The following is a 26,885-nucleotide window of genomic DNA, read 5'->3' as shown; positions in this document are numbered from 1 at the left end:
GCATTTTCAGGAGTCTCTCTGGTGTTGTCTGAGATCCGTGGGTCCTCAAAGTGATTGAGGTTGGCCTTCGTGGAGATTCAGGGGGCTTCTGTCAGCTCCCAGCTCCCTTGAGTTGAAGGCACTGAGTTTGAATTGTCTTGAAAATACAGAGGATGACGGAACCTCCCTCCAAGGACTGCTTTAAGATTCCATAAAATGAGGCATGCACACTCCTGATAGTGGTGCATGGCAGGTAGTCAGTGCTCCATACCTGGTCACTGTGTTATTAATACATTGCTACCCATCCACTTTGTTTTGGTTCCTTCAGGAGCCGATCCCAGGGCAAGGATTTGAATGCAAATAGTTTCTTTGGGAAGTGATCACAGAAAAGACCAGTGAGGAAGAAGAAAGTAAACCTAAAAGAATTGAAAACAAGGACTCAGGTAAATACAGGTACGTGCATTTTCATAACAGCACATTTCACAGTAGCCAGAAGGTGGAAACAGTCCAAACGCCCATCAACAAATGAATGGATAAACAAACTGTGACACATCCCTACAATGGAATATTACTCAGTGGGGCAGGAAATGAAGCACTGATACGTGCTACAAGGTGGATGAACCTTGCAAACAACATGCTGGGTGGAAGAAGCCACAAAAGCCACAGAAGTCCTCATATTATATGTTTCCATGTATAGGAAATGTCCAGAATGGGCAAATCCACAGAGACAGAAAGATTAGTGGTTGCCAGGGGCTGGGAGTGGGAGGAATGGTGGGGGTGATTGCTCATGGGGAAGAGGTCTTCTTTTGGGGGATGATGGAAATGTTTTGGAACTAGATAAAGGTGATGGTTGCACAGTATTGTGAATGTAAATTGTAAAGCTCACTTTAAAATGGCTCATTTTATATTGTGTGACTCTCACCTCAATTAAAAAAAGGAAGAGAAGAAGGAGAAGGGGGAAGTAAGGCAGGGAAGGGAGGCGGCTAATAGAGAAAGTTTCTATTGTGGGCAGCTGGAGTGTAATCCTGCTGGGGAGCCCTCGTAGTGCGTGTAGAACCCACCTCTCGGGGTCAATGCACTGGAACCGAGAAGGAGCTGGAGTATTTATCCAGCAATGTTTGTCAGTCATTGGTTGAGAGCTGCTTTTGGCAGGGAGAAGGGGAGGGAGGTTGTTTTAATTTTCCAGCACTCTGGCCAGCTGTGTGTGGGCGAAGTCAGGAGGAATGCCCTGCAAAGTCAAGGCTGAAGGAGCAGGGGTGGGGCTAGCTGGCTGGAGGTCACTGCAGGGGGGAAGCAGTATGCTTGGCATCTGGGACCTGCATACGCTGAATGCCTGCTGTGCGCCAGGCACCCCCTGCTGGATTCCACAGGTCATCGCGTGTATGGCATCATTTGTGACCGGAGGGTGGCTCCCATCTGCACTGACCCCTACCCCGTGTGTCCCCCCAGGATGCTGCCCATCACAGAGCACATGCTGCACCTCCTAGGATTGGAGAAGACGGCGTTCCGCTTGTATGCCGTGACCGGGCTCCTTCTCGCCTTGCTCTTCTTCCTCTTCCGTCTTCTGCTGCAGTTCCTGGGACTCTGCTGGCGCTTCTACATCACCTGCCGCCGGCTGCGCTGTTTTCCCCAGCCGCCCCGGCGCAACTGGCTACTGGGCCACCTGGGCATGGTGTGTGTGGCTGGGCAGGTGGGCGGGGCAGGGCAGGACTAGGGAGGTCCTAGGTGTTTAGTCAGGATGACGGACCTGCTGGCTTGCCTCATTCCCCCAAGAATCTGGAGCCATGAACAGACTCATTTTATAGGTTCTGAGTGGAACTGAGGTTCAGAGAGGGCAAACAGTTTACCCAAGATCACAGAGCTGGGATGAGGCAGACTTGACTCCAAAGTTCTCTCTGTAATTCCAGGCTATTGTTGTAGCAATAGGTACCAGCGCTTGTGAAATGCATCAGGTTCTGGGGCACTCCCGTAGATTTTGTTGCTCCATCTGCCTCCCAGTTTGATTTCTCACTCTCTCATTCTCTTTAAATCTGAGGTCCCAACCCTTTCCTTTCATTTCTTGTTTCACGTGTATATGCCAAGATTGTTTCAGATGCTTTATAAATATTAACTCACTTGGTCTTCTTGACAGTCCTAGAAGGTGGGTCCTGTGACTGTCTCCTTTGCTCTCTAGAGAATACTGTGGCACAGAGAGGTTAAGCAGCTGGCCCTAGGTCACAGAGCTTTGAATCAAATCTGGATTCAAATCTAGATTTTTCTAAAAGGGCTTCAGAGGTCAAAAGAGATCAGTGTGGACTTGCCTGTCTCTCCTGTCTACTGCCTGTGTGACCCTGAGCAAGCTACATCACCTCCTGGTCCCTCAGTTTCCCCATCTGCAATGTGGGAACGATAATCATTCCTAATAACCTCATGGGATTGTTTCAACAATTCCTGAAGTCATGTTGGGGGCAGGCTTGCTCACGTTGCTGAGCTGGCTGCACGGTGGTGAATGTGTGTGCTCAACTCCTGGGTCTTGCAGAGACTAGAAGCATCCAGTGATTCCAGAAATATTTTAGCTACTGGTTGGAAGGAAGCAGGAGACACAATTCCACTCAATAGCACAAAGAATATTCATTTTATTTAGTTTTTGGAATTATCCTCCTGGAGGCAGCACTTACTAAGATTTTCCCTGTTTGTGCCTGAATCTCCTCCCTCTCTTCCATTCTCCACCGTCTGCTCAGGCCTCATTCTCTCCTCCTGGGACTATGGTCCAGCCTCCTCACTGGGCTCCTGCCTCCAGTCTCTCCCCTCTAGTCCATCCCCCATCCTGGCCCCAGAAGGATTCTTGAATCCAACCATGTCCCTCCTCTGCTCACACACCCTCTATGGCTCTCCACTGCTGTCCCAAGAATGTCCCAGCTCCTAAGCTGGAGTTCAAGTCCCTTTAGACTCCAACATTCTCCCTCCTCACCTGTTCTACCATCTCTCTCTAATCCCATAGAGTGACTTCCTGCTTCTGTAACAAGGCTCTGACTTTCCACCTCCATGGCCTTTGCCGAAATTGTGCCCTCTGCCCAGACTAGTCAAACGTCTACTCATTTTTTATGCCCCATATCCAATGCCCATCATTCCAGGAAGCCCTCTGGCTTGGATGGTGGTCCTGGAGGTAGTGGCCAGGCTCTGGTGCCCTGGGCTGTTGACCCAGGCCAGTTCTGAAGCCCAGCCTTGACCTTGTGTGCCCAGCCTGCCTCCCAGAGTCATGAGACCTGGAAGAGGCTGTGACCTGTCTTGTGTGTGGACAGGCTTAGGGTTGAGCCTGATCGAGGACACATAAGAGCCAGAGAGGAGCCATTCCTTTGTTCGTTCGCTTATTCATTCATTCATTCTACAATGGCTGGGCCCTACCACTGGCCAGGCACTGGGTTAGGCCCTTTTATGTCTGAGCTCTCCCAATTCTCATGGCCTGTGAAATAAGAATGAATCTGCCCTATATTATGGATTTACCCTTTGGGACTCAGAGAGGTTAAGTGACTTGCCTAAGATCATGCAGCCACTGAAGATGGATTTGAGCCCCTGACTTTGCCACTGGGTCAGATAATGCCAGTGCTTGCTGAAATCTTCTCAGCCCATTTCTGGGTGCAATGGGCTGACTTCTGGCTGCCAGCGCCCGTGTTCTAGGGCTTTCTCTAGCACCTGAAGCCCACCCAGCCTGGGTGTTCTGTGAGTTTGAAAGTTAATGCCCCAGGAGGGGCCCTCAGCCAGTAACTATGGGACTAGATGAATTGGTGTATAAATACCTCGGCTACCTCACCCTCGTGTAGGTTTACTCTGAGATAGGTGTTCCCTGGAGGTTCCCAGTGGGACTGAGCCCCAGTTGCCCATAAGGGTAAATCTCTTGACAACCCTTTACTGGCTGCTTTCCCTTCCTATCTCACTTCCTCTCACCCCATCCATGTTTTTGGGGATCATCCCCCCCAAATAAACTGTCTCAGGTCCTGCTTCTAGGGGAGCCCAAACCAGTACAGTCACTTACCTGTAACTTCAGACAAGTCATTTGACGTCTCTGAGTAAAGTAAAATGGGGAAAATGGTAACAACTATGTCATAGGGTTCTTATGTGTGTTGAAGTATGACTCTATGAAAAATGCCCACAGCAGCACCCAACACTGCAAGCACATGTATGTGTTAAATAGAATACTAGTAATATTTTATTCCTAACAGAAATACTCCATAAATGCCAGCTGTTATCATTATTGTGTTTACTGTTACTGTTTGTATTTCTTGAACCCCAGCCATGTGTCAGGCTCCATGCTGGGACTCTTTCATTTTGCTATTTCATGAATCCTCTCAACTACCCTCAGAAGGGGAGTTGATTTTTTCCCCCCTAGTTTTCAGATGAGGGAATGCAGACTCAGTGAGGTGAAGCTGATTTCTTGCAATCATACAGCTCTTCCCAGCTTGTTTTGAGGACATGGGAGTTGGTGGGAGTGAAGGGCTGGGGGAAGCCGGGGCTGGTTAACTTCTCACTACCCTTCCCTTCACCCCTTGCAGTATCTCCCAAATGAGTCGGGTCTCCAGGATGAGAATAAGGTGCTGGAAAGCATGCACTACGTGATCCTGGTGTGGCTGGGACCTGTCCTGCCACTGTTGGTTTTAGTGCACCCTGACTACATCAAGCCCCTGCTGGGCGCTTCAGGTAGGTGTACTGGGCCTCTGAGTAATGAGTAAACCCTCAGCTCCCAGAGCCAACCTGCGTTTCTAGGCGGGTGGGTTATGCAGAGGAAGGGTCATTTGAGTTGGGCTTTGAAGGATGAATAGGAGTTCACCACAGCTGAAATGGCAATATAAATAGAGGGAACAGCATGGGAAAAGGTGAGACAATATCTAAGAATCCCAGGAAATTTGAGAGGATGTCCACCTCTCAAAGTCAGAGCCAAACATGTTTGGATAGGCAATTGTTTGCCCAAGCTTTTGTTAAATGGTTGTTGCTCAATTTTAAGCCATGGCACTCCCATCCTTTGGGTTCTCACACTCCCTCTGTGGTTATCCCAGCCTGCAGTCTGCTTTCATCACTTGAGCTGACCCTGATTGGCAGAGAGGGAGATGTTGAAGGATTGCTTCTCCCTTCTGCAGTCCGCACCTACCCCAAGGTGTAGGACTCCCAAGTGTGCTTGGAAAGCTTTTACTCAGCCTTCAACATGCAGCTCTAATGACCCCCTCCTCCAGGAAGCCTCCCCTGACCATGCAGACAGATCATAACTCTCTACTCTGGACTGTCTCATTCTCAGTCTTAACCATTTAGAGCTAAATGTATCTGTGTTCAGCACTATCTTCCTTATAAGCGGGGCTCTGGACCCTCAGGTGGACTTACATATCTGTGGACATCTCCAGAGGTATCAGGGGACATTTGAGAGAGAAGGGATGGGAAATAAAGAGCTCCAGGAATTCTAGAATCTCTGGCCTCAGCTTTGACCTTCTCAAACACATGTCTGGAGACCACCTTCAAGGCTGCCTCCCTGAAGCCATGAAAGAGAAAGGGGCTGCCACCCTTCTCTTTACCAGCCATGCCCTACTCATGCCTCAGTGTTCCCCCGTTATTGCATATATAAGGGAATAACTATCCCCATTGAACAAAGAGGGAAACCTAGACCCTGGGAGAGGTGACTTTTCCAAGGGACGGGTACCACATTGTCACAAGAGGCCTGGACCAGGACTTGGCTGGTCTGGGTTTGAATCCAGGCTGAAGCACCTACTTGCTGTGTGACCCAGCAATTCATCTAGCTTCTCAGAGCCTCAGTTTCTGATCTGTAAAATGGGATGGTTTGAAGCCTCAGTCATAGAGTGTGGGCAGGTACTAATAAGGGTTTCTTCTTTTCTGCCTTTTTGATATCTTTTTTTCCCCTTTCTTTCCCTCTCTCCTTCTCCCCCACCACCTCAGAGCATCTGTTTTCTGAGTGTCATCGTGCATGGTTGTGAGATCCCAACTAGATCAGGGAACAGATCCCCTACTTGCTAAGCTTAGCACTCTGACGCTCAGGTCTCTTCCTCTCCCCTCCCCTCCCCTCTCTCAAGACAGGCAGGCTATCCACTGCCTTCCTCCCTGGAGGAGCCGGATGGGGGACTCCAAGTTGGGGAGGGTGAGGCTGTGAATCAGGGGAGGCAGCCTGAAGTCAGCTTCCCTGCCCCACTGTGCCTGCCCGCCTGAGATTGGACAGGCCTGGCCCCAAGTCTTTTGTTCCATCCCTGACTGGGGCCTCCTTGGGGCCACATCTGGAGGAGTTTGCTCCTCTGTGCTTAAAACTGCAGAGCTGCTGGGCCCTGAGAACAGTACGGCACCTTTTGGAACCGCTGTTTCTTCCTCTTCTAAAGGGTACTTGGGATAGAGAGTACTCATAGGAGAAAGTAGGTGAAAATGCTTTATAGAAGACAAAGCATGATATATAGGCATATAATTATAGCTTATTTTTGTATATTCTCTTTTTATTGAGATGAAATCACACACCATGTAATTAATGATCTTAAAGTATAAGGTTTTTCGTGAGTTCACATTGCTGTGCAATCTTCAGCTCTCTCTAGTTTCAAAATTTTTTCATCACTTCATAAAATACTCTGCACCCATTAAGTAATCCCTTCCCACTTCTCCCCATCTCTTCACCTGCTGGTAAATGCTAATCTACTTTCTGTCTCTATGGATTTTCCTTTTCTGGCTATATCATTGGAAAGGAATGATACAAAATGTGTTCTTTTGCAAGTGACTTCTTATACTCAGAATAATGTTTTTGAGGTTCACTCACATTGCAGCAATGATCAGGACTTCATTCTTTTTGAAGGCTGAGTAATATTTCATTGCATGGATATATGAATTTACCACATTTGTTTTGTTGTTTGTTTTGGGGGGATAATTAGTTTTAATTAATTAATTAATTAGTTTATTTTTAATGGAGGTGCTGGGGATTGAACTCAGGACCTTGTGCATGCTAAGCATGTGTTCTACCACTGAGCTACACCCTCCCCCTCTTCATTTGTTTATCCATTCATCTGTTGACAAACATTTGGGTTGTTTCTACCTTTTGGCTGTTATGAATTATGGTGACATGAACATGTATGTATAAGTTTTGAACATGTATTTCCATTTCTCTTGGGTAGCTACCTAGTTGTGGAATTGTGGGATCATATGGGAACATACATCTAACTTTTCAAGGAAACACCGAACTGTTTTCCATGGTGTCTGTGCACTCATTTTTCCTTACTAGGGTTCTGCTGTGAGCTGGGGATCCAGATATTCATCTCACAAGTTCTTGGCACCAGTGAGCAATAATTATATTCATAGCAGTAAAAACAGCCAGCAGTTGATTTTTGTGCACATAAATGAATTTGTGCACAAATACTTAATGAGCACCTACTGTGTGCCAGAAGCACATTAATTCATTGAGTTTTGCTGGGATGCCATGAGTCAGGCAGGATTGTTCTATTTCCCCTTTGGCAGATGAGGAAGTGGAGGGGCAGAGTGGTAACATGCCCAAATTTACACATCAAATTCTTGGTAGGGATGAGATTTGAACCTGGACCTGGCCAGCCCAGAGGCCAAGCTCTCAACCACAGTAATATGCAGCTTCTTGCTCAGCGCCTTGTAGGAGCTTTTCTTATATTACCTCTTTTGAGGTAGACATTACCATCTCCTTGTTCATGAAGGGGAAACTGATGGGAGAGACAGCCCAGACACAGCCTCTCCTGGCACCGAGTGGTCAAGATTGCATTCAAGAAGGGACCTGAGGATGGTAGAGAAAGTGCCCAGGGAGAAGGTTTGGAGAAAGCTTCCTGGAGGAGCTATCAGTGAAGCTGGACCTTGAAGGATGCATAGGAGTTTGCCAGATGATAGGTCCCAGGTGGAGGGCCCGAAGTGCAAAGGTGCAGATATGTTAAAGTGCCAAGGGAATTCAGGTGACTTGCAGTGAAGATGATGCATGGGGAGAAGTCGGAAATGAGACAGGAGCAGGGTCAGAGCGCTTGTGTAAAAAGTGAAGGAGCTTGTGTTTTACGCTGAGGGTGGAGCCATGGGAGATGTTTGAGCAGGACAGCATTTGTGTGTCAGAAAGACCCTAGAAGGGCCTAGCCTGGGGTCCAGAGCTCAGAGAGGAGAGGAGTACCTAGGCTCCCACCTCCTCCTCCAATGCTGCCTCTTCGTGGAAGTCTGCCTTGACTTCCAGCAGCCCTTTCATTGTGACTCCCTCTGCTCCTGGCATACATTCTACCTTCCTGTTAATTGCATGATGTGCCTCTGCTTCCCTTTCCCACTCCACCCAGAGCTCCTCCAGGCAGGGTGTGGAGCTGCGCCCTCTCTGGGCCCCCCCCACATCACCCAGCATAGGTTGGGCACAGAAAGGTGGTGGAACAGGTGTGCTGAATGGGAGAATGAGTAGACAGATGACTGTGCATATAACTGGCCAATTCTTGGGGAGTGTGTGTAGATGGCTGAGTCATATCTCAAATAAAAGTGACATCACTTGAATTTCGGGTGCTTTCTTCCTGGGTCCTGCTCATTCTGTCCCCAATCTATTCAGCACATAGAAAGGAAATTCACTTATTTATCCATCCAACCAACCATCCATCTATCCACTCACTGGTTTTTTTTTATTCATTCATCCTTTGATTGGTTAATTTGTTTATACAATAAAAATTTGTTTAGCTCCTATATATTAGTGATTAACAAGGTCTCTTCCCTCAAGGGGCTTGTAACTGGATGGATACAATCCAGAGTGACTTGTGGAAGAGGAGATGGCATCCAAGCAGAGACTGGAAGAATGAGGGGAGAGTCTTTGAGGCAGTGAGGGCACCTGGTGGAAGGACTCAGAGCAGAGAGAGAACATGGCTTTTCAAGGAGCTGAGAAAAGTTCTGTGATGTTAGGAAGCTGAGTGTGTTGGGGGAAGAGGTGGTGATGGTGGAGGGTAGAGGTGTTTGAGAGAGGTCTGGACTGGGTAGATCATTCAGAGCAGCTGTGCTTGAGGCAAATGGTTGTGTGGCCAGGAAGGGACATGGTCAGATCTAGGGTCAGATAAGATCCCCCCCTGGGTCCAGGGTGGGGGACAGACTGGACAGGGCAAGGCTGGTGGCTGGGAGCACAGGAGGTATAATTCACAAGGCCTGAGTTGGCAGAAAAGAGGGGGTGGATTCGGGGAAGAAGTAAATGAAGACCATTCTGGATAAAGAGTAGGGCCTGGGCAAAGGTTTGGAAGTGAGGGACAGCATGTGGAGTTATCTGGTGTATGCTGAAGGATGAGGTGGAAGAGGCACATGGTGGCAAGATGTGGCAGGGTCTTCAGTGCTAGCCTGAGCTTGAACTTTTTTACAAGGGCAATAGGGAGACATAGGAGGTGTTTGAGCAGGGGAGGCTCATGTTCAGATCAGATCTTATTTTATAAGAATCTTTCCAGGCAGGCATGGAGGATTGGACTGGAGGGGTGAGGTGGGAGGTCAGAACCTAGAGTGGAGGCCTAAGGAGGTCATAAGCAGAGGTCAAGGGTCAGAACTCTGTTTTGAGGCATCATTTCCTCTTTTTTCTCCATAGCTGCTGTTGCTCCCAAGGATGAACTTTTCTATGGCTTCCTGAAACCTTGGCTGGGTGAGCACGGGACTGGGTAGGCTGGCGCTGGGGCTTCAGGGAAGAGGGGGCAGGTGTGGGGTTTCCTAGAGTGTTGCAGAGTAATAGGAGAGGTCCCTAATCTCGCTCTACTGGGCCCAGGAGATGGGCTGCTGCTCAGCAAAGGTGACAAATGGAGCCGACACCGCCGCCTGCTGACACCTGCCTTCCACTTCGACATCCTGAAGCCCTACATGAAGATCTTCAACCAGTGCACCAATATCATGCATGTGAGTCCCCAGGATTCTTGGGAGTGAGACTGGTCCAGACTCCAGCTCATGGGCAAGCCAGGTGATGTCAGGAAGCCTCACTTCCTTTATCTATAAAGTAGGCTTGGGCTGGGTCATTGTCATTCTGGCTTAAAGCCTGTGGTCTCCGTGCCCATTTGCCATGTGTCTCACTCTTCCAGGCTAAATGGCGGCGCCTGGTGGAGGGCTCGGATGTCTCCCTCGACATGTTTGAGCACATCAGCCTCATGACCCTGGATACTCTTCAGAAATGTGTCTTCAGCTACAACAGCGACTGCCAGGAGTGAGTGTGGCCTCCCTGGGGAACAGAGCCAGCTGCTCCAGAGGGGTGAGGTGATGGGAGGGAGGAGAAAGGAAACTCTTAGGTGGCAGGCACTCTTGGGCTGCTGATGCTCGGTCACTGGCAGGCTGTGTGGTTCTGGAAAACTGACATCACCTCTCTGAGCCTGTTTCCTTATCCCCATGATGGAAATCCTTGTTCTGTCCCCACAGTCACTGTATGAGAATTAAGTGAGATAATGTGAGTCAATGGCACACAGTAGGTACTTGGTAAATGCTTGTTTCCTCCACAAAGAGGATGTGGTCGTTGGAAAGTGTCCTCCACCCTCCGACACTTTCTGAGCCTCAGTTTCTTTGCTTATAAAATAAGGATGACAATTCCTGACCCTCTGAGAGTTGCTTTAAGGGTAAAATGATGTAGCACTGCTCTGACACTCAGTAGATGCTGAGTGAATATTTGTTGAATGAATAAGTAAAATGACTACTGTCTTGGTTCATTCATTCACTCATCAAGGATTTGTTGTGTACCTACTATGTGCCTGGCACTATGCTAGCTACTGGGGATAGGCAATAGGGGTGGGCAACAGACTAAGTTCCAGTTCCTTGGAGCTTATAGTCTAAGTGGGGATATAAGGAATAAGGGACAAAATAACTGTCAGGTTTGTAGCACACAGTAGGTCCTCAACAACAAGCTACTAACATTGTTACTCCTGTAGGGGTATTGTTTCAGTTGGGTAAGGTGGAGGTGGCCTTGGTAATTAATTCATTAATCAGTCAAAGAAATATTTATTGAGTGTGTACTATGCGCCAGCCCCAGACTAGAATTCAGTGGTCAACAAAACAGACAAGGTCTTGCTCTTCTGAAACTTACATTTTGGTAGGAAGGCAGGCAGAAACCATGAACAAATAAATAAACAAGAAAATGGCAGACCGTGATAAGTGCATGGAAACAACAAGCACTTCAGGACTAAGGACAGCTCTTGTAACCTTGCCTCGTGATTTAGTTTTTTTCTTTTTAAAAATAAGTTTACTAAGATGTAACCCACATAGAATACAATTCACCCATTTACAGTAGACAACCAATGGTTTCTAGTGTATTCACAGTGTTATGCAACCATCACCATAACCAAGTTTAGAGTATTTTCAGCAAGGAAACCCTGTACATTTTAGTGCCCATTCCCCACTTCCAACTTCTCGTTTAGGTCTAGGCAATGACTAATCTTCCTTCTGTCTCTATATATTTGTCTATTATGGAAATTTCATATAGATGGAATTATACACACTTCTGTGTATTTTTTTCAACCAACATATTGTTTTCAGATTCACCCATGTTGTAGCAGGTATCAATAATTCATTTTCAAAACTGCTGAATAATAATTCCATTTACCACTTAATACAACATTTTGTTTATCCAGTCATCTGCTGATAAACATTTGGGTTGTTTCTACTTTTTGGCTATTATAAGCAGTGCTGCTATAAACATTAATGTACAAGTTTTTGTATAAACATATATTTTTAATTCTCTTGGGTATATACCTGGAGTGAAATTGCTGGGCTATCTGATAATTCTACATTTAATCTCTTTTGGTACTGCCAGACATTTCCCGAAAGTGGTTGCACCATTTCACATTCCCACCAACAGTACGTGAGGGCTCCAATTTCTCCACAGCCCCGTCAACACTTTTTATCATCTGTCTTTTTGATTATAGCCATCCTAGTTGGAATAAAGTGGTATCTCATGGTGGTTTTGATTTGCATTTCCCTAATGGCTAATGCTGTTAAGCTCCTTTTCATGTGCATATTGGCCATTTGTATGTCTTCTTTGGAGAATTTTGTCTCTTCATATTCTTTGCACATTTTAAAATTGGGTTGTCTGTCTTCTTCATTATTGAGCTCTAAGTGCCCATTATATATTTTAGATACAAGCTCCTCATCAGATATATGATTTTCAAATATTTTCTTCCACTCTGTGGATAGTAGCCATTTAATTTTTTTTAACATTTTTTTATTGATTTATAATCATTTTACAATGTTGTGTCAAATTCCAGTGTAGAGCACAATTTTTCAATTATACATGAACATATATATATTCATTGTCACTTTTTTTTTCCCTGTGAGCTGCCATAGGATCTTGTATATATTTCCCTGTGCTATACAGTATAATCTTGTTTATCTATTGTATAATTTTGAAATCCCAGTCTATCTCTTCCCACCCCCCGCCCCCTTGGCAACCACACATTTGTATTCTAAGTAGCCATTTAATTTTATGATGTTACATCTACTTGAAAGTCCTCACCCCTCTTTGGGCCTTTTTTTTTTTTTAATGGAGGTACTAGGGATTGAACCCAGGACCTCGTGCATGCTAAGCATGCACTCTACCACTGAGCTGTACCCCCTTACCCCCCAGCCTGTTTTAAAATATATCCAGAGTTTGGTTTGATTCTGGTATAGTGAGGCCAACAGATTAGGAGACTGTTGCCGTTGAAAAGATAGCTTGTTACTTACAGTTCCCAAGATGAGGGGGCATGCCACACCACACAGGGAGGGCCACATGGGGAAACACCAGGAAAAAGCATGGCAAAAACCTTTTTGGGGGAGCTTCTACAGGAAGGAATGGCAAAGGTATGTTATGCAGGTTTAGGATTGGCTAGTTTGAATAATTTCAGCAGGCGCTGGGGCATAGGGCTTCCCCTAAGTGTCCTGGCCCTGGTGTGATTAGGGCAGGGGGATAGTGGCTCAGCCCAATAATGTATGGAGTATGAACTCTGGATTGGTTGGTTTGCAAAAGAAAGGCATGCTCCTGGGTGAGTCCTTTGCTAGCTCTTAAAAATGGTCAGTCCCGGGAGACGAGGTGTCTCTCCCAACAGTGAGGCCCCAGATGGCAGAGCATCAAGAATATAAGAAAATAGGAGAATATAGGGGGGAAGGGTATAGCTCAGTGGTGGAGTGCATGCTTAGCATGCACAAGGTCCTGGGTTCAGTCCCCAGCACCTCTATTAAAAAAATAAATAAGCCCACCAAATAGTTAATTTCGGGCCTCTCTGGGGAGGAAGCTTGCCTTAGGTTGCGGGCCTATGCTTACGGCCCTTCCTCTCCCTGGCAGGAAGATGAGCGATTACATCTCGGCCATCATTGAGCTGAGTGCTCTGGTGGTCCGGCGCCAGTATCGCCTGCACCACCACCTCGACTTCATCTACTACCGCACAGCGGACGGGCGGCGTTTCCGGCAGGCCTGTGACACTGTGCACCACTTCACCACGGAGGTCATCCAGAAGCGGCGGCGGGTGCTCCGCCAACAGGGCATGGAAGCCTGGCTTAAGGCCAAGCAGGGCAAGACCTTGGACTTCATCGATGTGCTGCTCCTGGCCAGGGTGAGGCTGGATCCTGGAGGGTGGAGCCCTGTCCATGAGTTGCAGCAACTGTAAGATGGTAAACACCCAAACTAGCATGGATTAGAATGCAGGCAGATGCAGAACATGCGAGACTGTATTCATTTGCTAGCATTGCCCTAACACAGTGATGTGCATGCTGGGTGGTTTAAAACAACAGAAGTCAATTTTCTCAGTCTCAGCCTGGAGGTTAGATCTCTGAGATCAAGGTGTTGGCAGGGTTGGTTTCTTTTCTTTTCTTCAATTTTAAAAAAATTTAGGGGGGTAGGTAATTAGGTTTATTTACTTATTTATTTTAATGGAGGTACTGGGGATTGACCCAGGACCCCATGCATGCTAAGCAAGTGCTCTACCACTGAGCTATACCTTTCCCTGCCAAGGGTTACCTGCCAAGGCTTGTAGCTGGCTATCCTCTCCCTATGTCTTCACATGGTCGTCCCTCTGTGCACATCTGTGTCCTCCTTTCCTCTTCTTAAGAGAACATCAGTCATACTGGCTTAGAGCCCACTCTAATGAACTCATTGTAACTTAAGTACTTCTGCAAAAGCCTTATCTCCATATAAGGTCACATTCTGAGGTGCTGTGGGGTTAGGATTTCACTACATGAATTCTATGGTGGGGGTGGGGAGGGACACAGTTCAGGCCACAACACTTAACAAAGATGAAATACAAGACCTTGAAGAAATATGACACTGGCAGAGATAGGCAGTCACCGATTAGTGGTGCTTCTGTGGGATTTCTGAGCAGCACCTGGGTTCTGGATTCAGCCAGTTCTGAATTCCATTTCTAGCTTTACCACCTTATGGATGGTTGACCTTGGTCATCTGACTCTTCCCTTGGAGCCGCAGTTTCCTCATTTACAGTATGAGGATCGTAATATCTGATCACAAGATTGCTGTCAGGCATCTGGCAGGATGCTTTGGGCTAGGAGCTGCTGAAGAAATACGAACTCCCTTCTTCCTTTCATCTTTGGCTCTCCTTCCCACTTTCCATCTTTCTTAGACAAGTTGCACAGCTCCACCTGCCTGGAATCCTTTCCCCTGCAGCTTGGCTTAAGGGAAAGAGGAGGGTAGCTTGACATTGGAAGAACTCCTAGGACTTGGAGGGTGGGACAAAGTGGGCTGAGCAGAATCTACTGCCATTCCAGGATGAAGATGGGAAGGAAATGTCAGACGAGGACATCCGAGCTGAAGCTGACACCTTCATGTTTGAGGGTGAGGACATGGGCAAGAAGGGGCTCCATTATCAGAAGACAGCATCTCCACTATCTGCAGGCAGCCTCCATTGAAGCCCCTTATCTGTCTGCAGGTCATGACACAACATCCAGCGGGCTCTCATGGGTGTTCTTCAACTTGGCCAAGTATCCGGAGTACCAGGAGAAGTGCCGGGAAGAGATCCAGGAAGTCATGAAAAATCGAGAGCTAGAGGAGCTGGAGTGGTCAGTCTGGGGTCATGGGGATGGTGGGGGCAGGCTGAGTTTAGAGCTTTGGGTTTGAATCTCTCTGCTGTACCACTTACTGATTATCTAACCTCAGACAAGTCACTTAAGCTTCTTGAATTTCAATTTCTTCAACTGTAAAATGGGGATGACATTCATGCATATGCCTACTTCATAAAGTAGGAGTTCTTTGTTAGGAATGTCTTAGTCAGCAACAGTTGCAACAATGCTGTGTAACAAACAGTCCCTAAACTCAGTGGTTTGCAGCAAGCATTTATTTCTTGCTCTTGTCTGCAGATATTTCTTGCTCTTGTCTGCACATAACTCTTGTTACAGCTGGGGCTGCACTGAGTGGTGTTGCTTTCAAACTGAGGTTTGGGTTCAGGTCTGTACCACGTGTCTCCTCATTCTTCTTGGACCAGCAGCCACCCTGGGCATGTTTTTCTCAAGGCAGATTTCAGAAGCATAAAGAGCCACACAATTAAAAATCTCTGCTTGCCTTGTAACATTCCATTAGCTAAAGCAGATCACATGACCAAACCCAACATGAATGGGGTGGGACATATACTCCATTCACTCAAGAGCGGACTCACATGGCAAAGGACATGGTGATTCCAATGTTGGGGGAAAGGAAGAATAATAATCCTGTTTACTTCAGATGTGTGCTGTGTAGAGCTGATCTTGGGTGAGGCAAAGAGAACACAGCATGAAATAGCATTGAACAGTGAGAAAGTTCCTTTTGATTCAATGTCAACCTTTCAGATTATGACTTTAGGGTGACCCTTTCAGGCACCATAATGTCTTCAACACCTTGCTAATCCTTGTTAATCTGCCTTTTTAACAAAGGGAGAAGATGACTCTTATTCTGAGAATTGGGCAGCAGGTGGTATCTAGCCAGAATTTAATTACCCTCTTCTGCTTTCCCAGTGGTGTTTGTGTTTATGGCTACCTTTATACCAGGCATGCCATTTGCCCTTTATGGTAGGAACAGAAAGTTTCTTCGAAAGAGAATCTGCTGATGTAAAGAAAACAATCTAGATAATGAATTGAGAGTTATAATTAATCCAATTTTGGGACCCAAAGTCCAAAGGAAAAAAAATTAATAAATAACAGTATAAGGAGAGGATGTATGAGTCTATAAGTGCTGAAATTGATTTATAAAGGGTGGTAAATCACTGATACCCCAGGGTCCCCTGGCTATCCTGGCACCTCCCCAGGGTGCCCCCTGACCTCCACATAATTCATCAGTTAAAGGGTTAATGCTAGGCTTGCATCTGTCTGGCTAGCACTGCTCTGATTGGCTGGGAGTCAGATATTTTACACGCTGAGGAATAGAGGTGTGTGCAGGCACCACTGGAAATGCCTGAAGTTGGGGCAATTCTGAGATCCTAGACTGGTTTCCTGCAGTTGCTCCTAATTGCCTGTGTGCACATGTGTGTGCATTTGGGGGAGGGGGTGGCATCATGGCCTGGCCCCTAGGCACCCACTGGTCCATATTCCCCAGGGAGGACCTGACCCAGCTGCCCTTCACCACAATGTGCATCAAGGAGAGCCTCCGGAAGTTCCCACCCGTGACCCTGATCTCCCGTCAATGCACAGAGGACGTCAAGCTCCCAGATGGGCGTATCATCCCCAAAGGTGCCCACTGTCTGCTCCCTGCTGCCTGCCTGCTCTATTGCCCACAAGGGCCTGCCTATGCCTGCCCCAGGTGCACTGTCCTTGTAAATGAGCCAGCACTTTATAGCCTGTTGCCTCTGGGGTTATGGGGGAGACCCAGCTGTGTGCATGGGGGTACTGAGAGATCGGTGAATCCAAGTGGAAAGGAAGGAGCAGGTGTGGCAGGGTGGTCCCTGTGAGGGTGCAGGTAGGGAAGGGCTGGTTTCATCCAGTTGCCAGATATTCCCTAGAGACCAGGTCCTGTCCTGGATGATGCTGGCATCTAGAGAAACCTCATCCCCAGGCTCAGGCTTTGCATACCACCCACTCTGGGGGAGGTACAGCAGAGCACAGACATTCCCAGCCATGTGGGGTGAGGAGTGGGCTAAAGGAGGGAGAGAGGCTGGAGCAGCTCCAAATGAACGATGTTTGGAGCTTGGGTGTAATACAGGGAGGACTGCCTGGAAGAGGGAATGTGAGAGGTGAGCCTTGGAGGTTAGAAATGAAAGACAGCATGTTTATGGAGGAGAGCCTCAGGGTGCAGAGACTAAAAGGCCTTGAATGCCAGGTTGAGGCGCTTGACCTTGATCCTCAGGGCAGTAGGGAGCCATGGGAGGTATTTGAGCTATGGAGGAGCAATGTCAGATATGTGAGGGAGGAAGATCACTGTGTGGCCAGCATGGCAGCTAGATGGGGACCTCTTAGGGAGAGGTCGAGAAAGTGGATGGAGCAACAGGACTTTTTAGGGAAGGAAAGGCAGGAATGGATGGCAGATGGCTCATTGGAATGGCATGCTCAAGGAAGAGCCACGGAGGGGTAGGTCTCCAGAGGAGGCCCGGGTTTCCTTCAGCTCCACTGACCCGACTCCTCCCCACAGGAATCATCTGCCTGGTCAGTATCTACGGGACCCACTATAACCCTACAGTGTGGCCTGACGCCAAGGTGAGCTCCTGCCCCAACCCTTCCTTCTCTCAGCTTCTCCTTCCTCAGAAAGGGCAGTCCTTGGGCAGCAAGGGCTCCCCTCCTCTGCTTCCTAGGGAGCCAGATGGCAGGGCTGATGGCAGGGCTTAAATGGCCCTCCTTCCATTTTTTAAAACTTTTTTTGGGGGGGGAGGTAATTAAATTAGGTTTATTCACTCATTCATTCATTTTTAAAACATTTTAAAAATTATTTTTTAATTTATTATTTTATTTTGGGGGGAGGTAACTGGGTTTTTATTTATTTACTTATTTTTGATGGAGGTGCTGGGGATCGGACCCAGGACTTTGTGCATGCTAAGCATGTGCTCTACTACTGAGCTATACCATCATTTACTGTTACTTCATTACATCAACAAATCTTTATTGAGCATCTGCTGTGTGTCAGACCCAGAGCTGGGCACTGAGAACAGAGGAGGATACTCTCTTTGCCCTCACAGAGCTCACAGTGAAGTCTGGAGGAAGAAAAGAAGCAAAAAAAAAAAAAAAAAAGATCATTTTGGGTATTGATAAATACATAAAAGAAATAAAAACTAGAGGGAGGGAGCACTTTAGCTCATATTGTGAGGAAAGACATTACCAAGCAAGAGATGTTTGAGCTGAAACTGAAAATATTCACACTCAAAAGTGTGAAAGAGCAGGGAAAAGTGTGTTCCAGGTAGAGAGACGGCAAATGCAAAGGCCCTGGGGTGGGAATGAGCCTGTCATGCCTGAAGGAGACAGGTGTGGCTGGATTGTAGTCAGGCTCTCTCTGTCCTTCTGGGCTGGTTTCCCGAGGCTGAGGGAGGGGGAGGCAGGCTGGGATGGCTGAGCCAAACCCCAGACTCACCCCCAGGCTGCCCCTGTCTAGGTGTACAACCCCTATCGCTTTGACCCGGACAACACAGAGCAGCGCTCCCCGCTGGCTTACATGCCCTTCTCTGCAGGACCCAGGTAACTTCTGTTTCCCCCATTCCAAGCCAAGTCTAGGAGGAACATGGAAGCCAGTGGAAGGTCAGGGGTGCGCCTATCAGGAGAAGATACTGCATCCCACTCAGGTGTCCTTTCCACCAACCCAGTATCTTTTTCCTGCCCTCAGTGCACCAGGAAGCCCCCTCAAATCAGGTTCTGCGATATCATCCACGGGTACAGAGCGTCTACTGTATGCTTGGCCCTGAGTCCTGGTCTCATATACTCCTGTCGTCTCTGTGATACCTTTGTTCCCGTTCTACACATGAGAGAGTTGAGGCTTAGAGGGGGAGGTCATTTACTCAGTCCCAGGGATCCTGCTCACACAGTGGCTAGGGCTGAGCCCCCTGTTCCCCGTCCTCCAGGAACTGCATCGGACAGAGCTTCGCCATGGCCGAGATGCGCGTGGCCGTGGCGCTGACGCTGCTGCGTTTCCGCCTGAGCGTGGACCCAACGCGCAAGGTGCGACGGAAGCCCGAGCTCATTCTGCGCACGGAGAATGGTATCTGGCTCAACGTTGAGCCACTGCCTCCGCGGGCCTGAGTGAGGCCCGGCCTGCCCCCGCGGATCCCGGGGGCCCAAGCCCCGCCCAGAGAGGCTCAGGTTCTGCCCCTGAGGGCCCAGGCCCCGCCCTCAAGATCCTGAGGGCATTGACCACGCCCCTCCCGGCTCCGCTCCTGGGGTGAACAGGCTCCTCCATTAAGCAGACTGATGGCGCAGGGCACACCCCTCAAAGCAAGGCTCCGCCTCCTGAGGGTCTGATCCCGCCCCTTGAGGTCAAGGTCCCGCCCCCTGAGGGCCAGTTCCTGCTCTCTTGTTTGAGGGATCAGGATTGGCCAGGCCCCTCGGGCTCAGGCCCCGCCCCTAACATCATTCGGGTTCAGGTCTTCAGGCCTAGCCTAATGAGCCTTCGGAGGACCTAAGACTGGACACCCAAGGCCTCTAGGATACAAGCCCGGTCTCCCTCGGATCCCGACTGGCTTTTAAATTGAGGACTTGGGAAATGGAGCCCGAGATCAGAGCCTTGAACCTGAACATCACCTTCTCGAGGCCCTCAGCTCAAATGGGTGAACTCCTCAGGAATCAGGCTGCATCCTAGGGCCCAGGCTGTCTGTTGTTGATTTGTAATCTCACACCCTCCCTCTCAAGCCCCTTCTTTCCTCCCTTCCTCAAAGGCCCTTTGCTGAGTGTCCTGATGTTTGTAAAATAAAAGCAAGGGATGCAGACATCCCCCATCATCCAGCCTCAGCTAGGCCAGATCCTTATACCCAGCTCCCAGCAAGAAAATGAAGGGTCCTGGACAGTTGGGAAGCTGTGGGCTAGGAGGCTGGGAAGCCATTTGTCCTCAGACATAAACAGACTTTTGGGGACAGTTTGTGCATTCATTTATTTCATCAGCTTACTGCATCCTAAGTGTCTGCTGGTACTGGACCAGGAACACAACCCCAGGAAAATTCCTGTCTTTGGAAGGACGGGGGCATATGTTGAACAATTAATTCCACATGAAAATGTATTTGAAATCTGTAACAAGTGCTCCAAAAGAGAGGCCTTGGTGCTGGGCAAGCAGAACAGGGGGGTGGAGGGTGGCTCAGGGAAAGCTGCTCTGATGCTGAAGCAGGAGCAGAAGTTGAGTAGTGGCAAGGGAGAGAGAGCATTCCAGGCAGCAGGGATAGCAGCTGCAAATGTCCTGAGGTGAGGGTGAGCACAGTGTGCTCATGGAACTCACAAGGAGCCAGGGTGGCTAGATCTCGGGAGTAGGGGCAGGATGGAGGAAGGGTGGACAGGGCCACATCACAGTTCAGGCTTTATGCAGAGGGCAATAGGGAGCCATAGTGTATGTGTGAGCAGGGGCAGGGGGAGGTTATGGTTAGATCTGGGCTGAAAGGGAGGTGGCTTGGAAAGGTTGTACTAGAGGCTGGAAACTCAGGGAAGAGGGAGGCTGAGGTCCAGGTGGGACAGGAGGGGCGCCTAGCTAGCTGTGAGGGCTGAGGGGATGGAGGAGATAAGGGTGATTGCCAAGTATTTGGCTGGGGGAGTAGTCCCCGATATGATGATATAGAAGGTAGGGCAATGACCATGACTACAATAATAATATTAATTCATCACATTTTTATTTATCATCTGCTGTAAGCCAGGCAGTATTTGAGTCCTTGCATAATTGACATGCTAGAAATGGGAAACAGATGACAGATTATAAAGAAGCAAATAAATTAGTAAATTCACACAGCCTCGGAAGCCACTGAAAGAATTTTGACTTTTATTGTGACAAATGGTGAGCCATGGAGGGTTCTTGCAGAGGAAGGACAAGATTTATCTTACAGTCTTGAGTTGCTCTGTTGAATAGAGACTGTGGCAAGGATGGGACTAGGGAGATCAGATGGTGACTCGACCCAAGCTGGACACTGTAGAGGTAAAAAGGGGCAATTGGATTCTGATGAGAAATAGTTCTTTCATGAAGGTAGTGCTGTCAGGTTTGCAGACAGATGGAATGTGGGGGTTAGGAGAAGGGGAGGACCCCACGTTTGAATCTGAGCACCTGGAAAGATGGAAAAGTATCATCAACTGAGATGCAGAATCCTGAATGGAGTAAGTTGGGGTTTTTTGGGGTGGGGGGGTCGGGGTGAGATCAGCATGTCATTTGGGGCCAGGAGGAGTTGGAGGTGTCAAGCTGGCAGTTGAATAGATGGGTCTTGAATTTGGGAGAGAGTTTAGGGCTGGTGATGTACATTTGGGAGGCTCAGTGTTAGCTATTGTTTAAAAAGACTGGGTGAGATCCCCCGGTGTGTGTACTTGTGAGCATACGGAGGAGGGGTAAAAAGGACCAAACTCTGGGAGTCTCCAGAGTTAATATAACCATAATGAGATTTAAAGTTGGTTGAGTGCTTCCTGTATGCCCTTCCCAGATATTCTCATTTAGTTATCACAGGTACTATTTTTATGAAATGGGTACTGTTACTATTTCATATAATGGAGGTGGAAATTGAGTTCCCCAGTGAAATGACTCAACCAAGGTCCTACAACGATATTCTTGGGATCTCAAAGGGGGCCCCGAGTCCTTTCCTACCCCATCACTCGGGCTTCTAGTCCTGGTCTGGGTCTCTAGCCTCTCTGCGCAGAAGCGGGTTCTACAGGAATGGGGTAGGGTTGGGGGAAGTGGAGATGAAGCCACGCTGGGCGGCCGATCCTGGGGCGCCCCCAGGTGGCCTATGATGGGATCGTCGGCCGGAATCGCCTGTGCCAGCTACTCGCAGGCTGAGAGGGAAACATGAGGTCACGCGCCTTACAGGAACCACATGGCTCTTGTTGATGCTTCCTCTTTCACACTCCTGTCCAGACTCAGGGTCTCCAAGTGCACATCATTCCCTAAACATTGCACCAACCTCCCCCGCTTTCCCCGCTCTTTTCCCGTGCAACCTCTTCATCCACCAGCAAAAATAACTTGGACTTGAGAAGAGACACATTCGGGTTTAAACCCCGGTTCTGCCTCTTCCTAGCGGCACATGACTGCCTCTCTCTGCACCTCCATTCTCCCTTGTCTTGTGGATTTCACAGGATCTTCATACTTGTAATGTAGATTGACTTTCTGCTAAGAGCAGTGACGGTGAATGAAAGAGAGAGGGAGGAGGGGAGACATGGGACCCCGCTGCACCTTCAAGTGTGACTCTCAAGGCACACCCAGGCCTGGCGCTGACGCTGGCTCTTTCCTCTCCTGAGTATGTCGGAGGCTCCTTCTGCCGGAAAATTTGGGAAGACAGCTGAGGCATCTGGTCTCCCTTAGTACAGCGTGTGCGCGCTTGTGTGCACGGGCAGTCGAGTGTGACTGTGTGCGCGTGTATGTGTGACTGTGTATGCTTGGGTGCATTGAGGTGAGCACGTGTGTGAGTATATGCAAGTATGTGAGTGTCAAAGTGTGCCTGTGTGTGATTGTATGTGCCTGCACCTGTGTGTGTGCATGTGTGTTTGTAAGTGTGAGTTCATGTGTGTGTGACTGAGTGTGGATAGATGTATTGGGAAGAGAGGAGGGGAGAATCTCACTCACCGAATGACTGTAACTGTCCACATCAGGCTGTGCTCATCACAGGAGACGCTGTCCAAATCTCCCTTCTGTTTGCACCAGGCAGGACATTTTGGAGAAATAACACTCTTGGATGCAGCCTTGACTAAGGACGGGTGGGTGCATATTCTCTGCTGTCTCCCAGAGGGACTGAGCCCCAGGTGCCCAAAGTGGGAACTTCCTTGCCTCCCTACCCTACTGGTGTTTCCTGGAATCACTTTCCAAAGAAACAACTTACAGTTGAATACTGTTCTCAAAGTCACCTCCAAATAAAGGACTTTCACTCAAATCTTTGCATTGCAGTTTACTTCTGAGGAACCCAAACTAAGTAAGACACACACATGGATACACTCCTCTAATTCCCATAGACCTATTACTATGCCCTTTTTGCCAAGAAGAACATGAGGCTCAGAGAGGGCAAGTCACTTGCCCAAGGTCACACAGCAGGAGAGTGGCAAAGGTGGGTTTTGACCATGGGAGGTCTGACCCCAAGCCCAGTGCTTTCTCACCTCCTGGGAAACTTCTCCTTGCTAAGGGCTGAAGGAATGAACGGGATGGGGGTTGTAAACCAGTAAGGTCCTGATGTGTGCACCAGAGGGACCCAAAACTCATGGTTGGTGTCCGTGTCCTCATCTGGTCATACAATAAGAGAAATAATGCAAACACATGCTTGGTGCTGACTATGTGTCAGGGAGTGTTGTTGTAAGCACTTCATTAATCTCTTCTCTCTCTCTCCAAAATACTACGTGGGAAAAATTTCCACTCTACTCCTTGCTCCCCACCCCCTGGCCCAGCAGTTTGCTGTGATTTCTTTTTAGTTTTACAAAATTGCATAGATGAGGTTTTTCATTGTATATATAAACATTTATGCACATATAACTAATTTTTTTGAGAACTCCAAACATGGGAAATAGATCTGTTCTGGTTAACTTTTATTGTATAATGGACATCCAGGAAGTGTAGTAGCTTAAAATGACAATATTTAGGTTGCTCACAGACTTACAGTCTGGGTAGGGCCCAGCTGGACCAGCTGAAGATCCGCTTTCAAAGTGGCTCATTCTTGTGGCGGGCAGTTTGGTGCCGGCTGTTGGCTGGGGTCCCCTCAACATAGGGCCTCTCCAGTGGGGTCGGTTGGGCTTCCTCTTAACGTGGCAGTTGGATCTAAGAGAGTGTATTCCAAAGGGACTGGGAGGAAGCCGCAAGGCTTCTTGTAACCTAGATTCCCAAGTCCCCGAAGTCACTGAGGACAGCCCAGGTTCAAGGAGACTTTACCTCTTAGTATCAGTCAGAGTTCTCCAGAGAAACAATAAATACTATCTATCTAATCTATTGATCTATTTACATCTATCTATCTACAGGACAAACTGTCTATCCCTCATCTATCTATACATATATATTTGTCTTAAGATTTATTTTTTATTGAAGTATAGTCAATTATAATATGTCAATTTCCAGTGTACAGCATCATGTTTCAGTCATACATATACACACATATATATGGTTTCATATTCTTTTTCATTGTAGGTTACTACTATCTTAAGATTTATGTATGATGTGAATCTGAGATATAAATTTATGTCTTGAGATTTATATGTTTATTTTAAGATATGGATAGTAAAGGCGGTTATTTTAAGGAATTAGCTCATGCAGTTGTGGAGGGAGCTTGTCAAATCTGAAATCTGTAGGGTGGCTGGAAACTCAGGCGAGGGTTGAGGCTGCAGTCTTGGGGCAGAATTTTGTTTTTGGGAAACCTCAGTTTTTGCTCTTGAGGACTTTCAATGGATTGCTTAAGGCCCATTCACATTGAAGTAAAGGAGTGTAATTTACCCTTTTATCTTAAGTTGATTGAGTGTAGATATCAACTTTTTTTTTTTGGTGCGGGGAGGTGATTAGGTTTATTTATTTATTCTTAGAGGAGGTACTGGGGATTGAACCCAGGAGCTCATGTATGGTAAGCATGCACCCTAGCCCTTGAGCTATGCCCTTCCCCCGATATTAGCTCTTATCTATGAAACATCTTCTCAGCAACACCTGGGTAAGTGTTTAAGTAAATAACTCGGTACTACAGCTTAGCCTAGTTGACACACACACGAAATCATCATAACCTCTTAAGGGGATGGGTAGCAAGGATTTTGCTGCTATCTTTTTTTTTTTTTTTTTTTTTTAGTGGAGGTACTGGGGATTGAAGTTGAGGACCTCATGCATGCTAAGCACATGCTCTACCACTGAGCTATACCATACCCTCCTTGCTGCTATCTTTAATCCACCTCTTGGGAAGGAAAGGGGGACAAGTGGACTCTTTCTATAACACTTCACTTCCCAAGGGTCCTTTCTTCAAGTCTCCGTTCTGTAGCTTGGGGTGGTCTTTGGTGGTCAGGTTAGTTTTTGTGAACAATCATCACACAATAAGTGGAGGGAGGCGGAGGAGGAGGTGTAAGTGGAGGAGGAGGAGGAGGAGGAGGAGAAGGGAGACTATTAATGACTACGATGGCCACAATGATACACCCCAGTGTATCACTGGGTGGAGCTCAGCTGGACCTTGCCCCTTCACCTTTCATTCTTTTAAAAAAATTCTTATTTTTTGTTGAAGTGTAGTTGATTTCAGGTGAACAGCAAAGTGATTCAGTTATACATATACAAAGATATATGTTTTTTCAGATTCTTTTCCATTATGTTATTATGAGAAATTGAATATAGTTCCCTGTGCTATTCAGTAGGTCCGTGCTGTTTATTTATTTTATATATAGTAATGAGTATCGATTAATCCCAAACTCCTAACTTATCCCTCCCTGCCCTTTCCCCTTTCATTCTTGATCATGTATCAGCTCGTCGTCCATCTGCCCCTTAGAGGAGCCTCTTGACAGCACAGATGATGCCTGCTGTGCTTCCTGCTGCCTCCTGGCATCTAGAATAGTGCCTGGGACACAGGGGGTGCTCAGTAAACACACAGCCCTGGCAAAAACAGACTTTTCTCCTTATTTGACAAAAACAAACAAACAAACTGAAGGACAGGGTAAGGTTTCCTGAGATACCCTGCAGAGCCTGACTCAGGTCTCTTTGAGCAGTGACTCTCAAACTTGAGCAAGCACTAGAATCCCTGGGATCTGGTTAAAAGATAAATTCTGATTCAGTAGATGTAATCATGTGCTGATGATCTGTTACTCTGTAATGAACAGCCCCCTCAAAAACTTAGTGGCTTAAAATAGTGATCATTTTATTTCCTCTTAAAATTCTGCATGTCAGCTGGGCTCCACTGGATGGTTCTTTGGTACCACATGAGGTCACCCAGAGCTGTGGTAACCTGGAGGATGAGCTGGGCTGGACCGGCTCGATGGCTCCCTCTTGTGGCTGGCAGTTGACACTAGCTGTTGGCTGGGAAATCCGCTGGGGCTGTTGATTTACAGGAGTAAGGCTTTTCCTTCAGGCTTGGGCTTCCTTACAGTGTGGCAACTGGGTTTTGAGGGCATCTGTTCCAAAAGCAAATGTAAATTTAAGCTTCCAGCCCTCTTCAAGGCCCATACTAGCACAGCATCTGCTGACCCCAGGCCAGTCCAGATTTAAGAAGAGAAATGAACTCCTCCTCTTTCTGGGGACAAAAGCAGAATACCTGTAGCCATCACCTTTGCGAGTCCGGGTTAGAGCCCCAAATTCGACATTTCCTAGGTGCTGCTGCTAATGCCCATGTGGCTGGTCTGAGGAACACAGTTTTTGAGTGGCCACTTCTTTGAAGCTCACAGCAATAAAAGTCGCTTTCTTCCCTAAATTGTTAATGAACATCCATGAAGTGCCAGGAAGCACAGCAGACGTCATCTATGCTGCCAAGAGGCTCCTCTAAAGGGCAGACGGGCGATGATCAGTTAAACAGTCAAGAATGTTCCATGGATCTATATGTCTGTTTTTGTGCCATGGAAACAACGTAAATGTCCATTGACAGAAAGAAGCTGCAGTATGTTTATACAATGGAATACTACTCAGCCATAAAAAAGAATAAAATAATGCCATTTGCAGCAACAAGGATGGACCTGGAGATCGTCATTCTAAGTGAAGTAAGCCAGAAAGAGAAAGAAGAATACCATATGATATCACTCATATGTGGAATCTAAAAAAAAGAAAAGAAAAAAGAAGACACTAATGAACTCATCTACAAAATAAACACAAACTCACAGATGTAGCAAACAATCTTATGGTTATCAGGTGGTGGGGAAAGGAGGTGGGAAGGGATAAAGGAGTTTGAGATTTTCAAATATTAACTAGTATATATAAAATAGATAAACAACAAATTTCTTCTGTATAGCACAGG

At 47.4% G+C, this 26,885-nt stretch overlaps 1 protein-coding gene across 5 annotated transcripts in view; it reads left to right on the top strand.

Moving 5' to 3' along the window:
* Positions 1–19,901, top strand: part of LOC102520014 (cytochrome P450 4F22) — a 28,799-nt gene extending 8,898 nt beyond the window's left edge. For 3 of the 5 annotated variants that reach the window (XM_032465390.1, XM_006194601.3, XM_032465389.1), the window contains exons 2-14: positions 308–432; positions 1,429–1,651; positions 4,509–4,653; positions 9,524–9,577; positions 9,698–9,825; positions 10,005–10,126; positions 13,226–13,493; positions 14,659–14,725; positions 14,820–14,949; positions 16,454–16,587; positions 17,483–17,547; positions 18,434–18,516; positions 18,897–19,901. In XM_032465390.1, coding sequence (XP_032321281.1) covers positions 1,430–1,651; positions 4,509–4,653; positions 9,524–9,577; positions 9,698–9,825; positions 10,005–10,126; positions 13,226–13,493; positions 14,659–14,725; positions 14,820–14,949; positions 16,454–16,587; positions 17,483–17,547; positions 18,434–18,516; positions 18,897–19,074 — 1,596 coding nt within the window. In that variant the 5' untranslated portion in view covers positions 308–432; position 1,429 and the 3' untranslated portion in view covers positions 19,075–19,901. The remainder of the gene's footprint in view (positions 1–307; positions 433–1,428; positions 1,652–4,508; positions 4,654–9,523; positions 9,578–9,697; positions 9,826–10,004; positions 10,127–13,225; positions 13,494–14,658; positions 14,726–14,819; positions 14,950–16,453; positions 16,588–17,482; positions 17,548–18,433; positions 18,517–18,896) is intronic. The other 2 variants (XM_032465391.1, XM_032465388.1) reach the window with 2 other exon arrangements.
* Positions 19,902–26,885: the final 6,984 nt, after the last annotated feature.

This window comes from Camelus ferus, chromosome 22 (genome assembly GCF_009834535.1).
Source record: "Camelus ferus isolate YT-003-E chromosome 22, BCGSAC_Cfer_1.0, whole genome shotgun sequence".
Lineage (NCBI taxonomy): Eukaryota > Metazoa > Chordata > Mammalia > Artiodactyla > Camelidae > Camelus > Camelus ferus.
The sequence above is the reverse complement of the archived record's forward strand: the minus strand, read 5'-3'. Positions and strand labels throughout refer to the sequence as shown.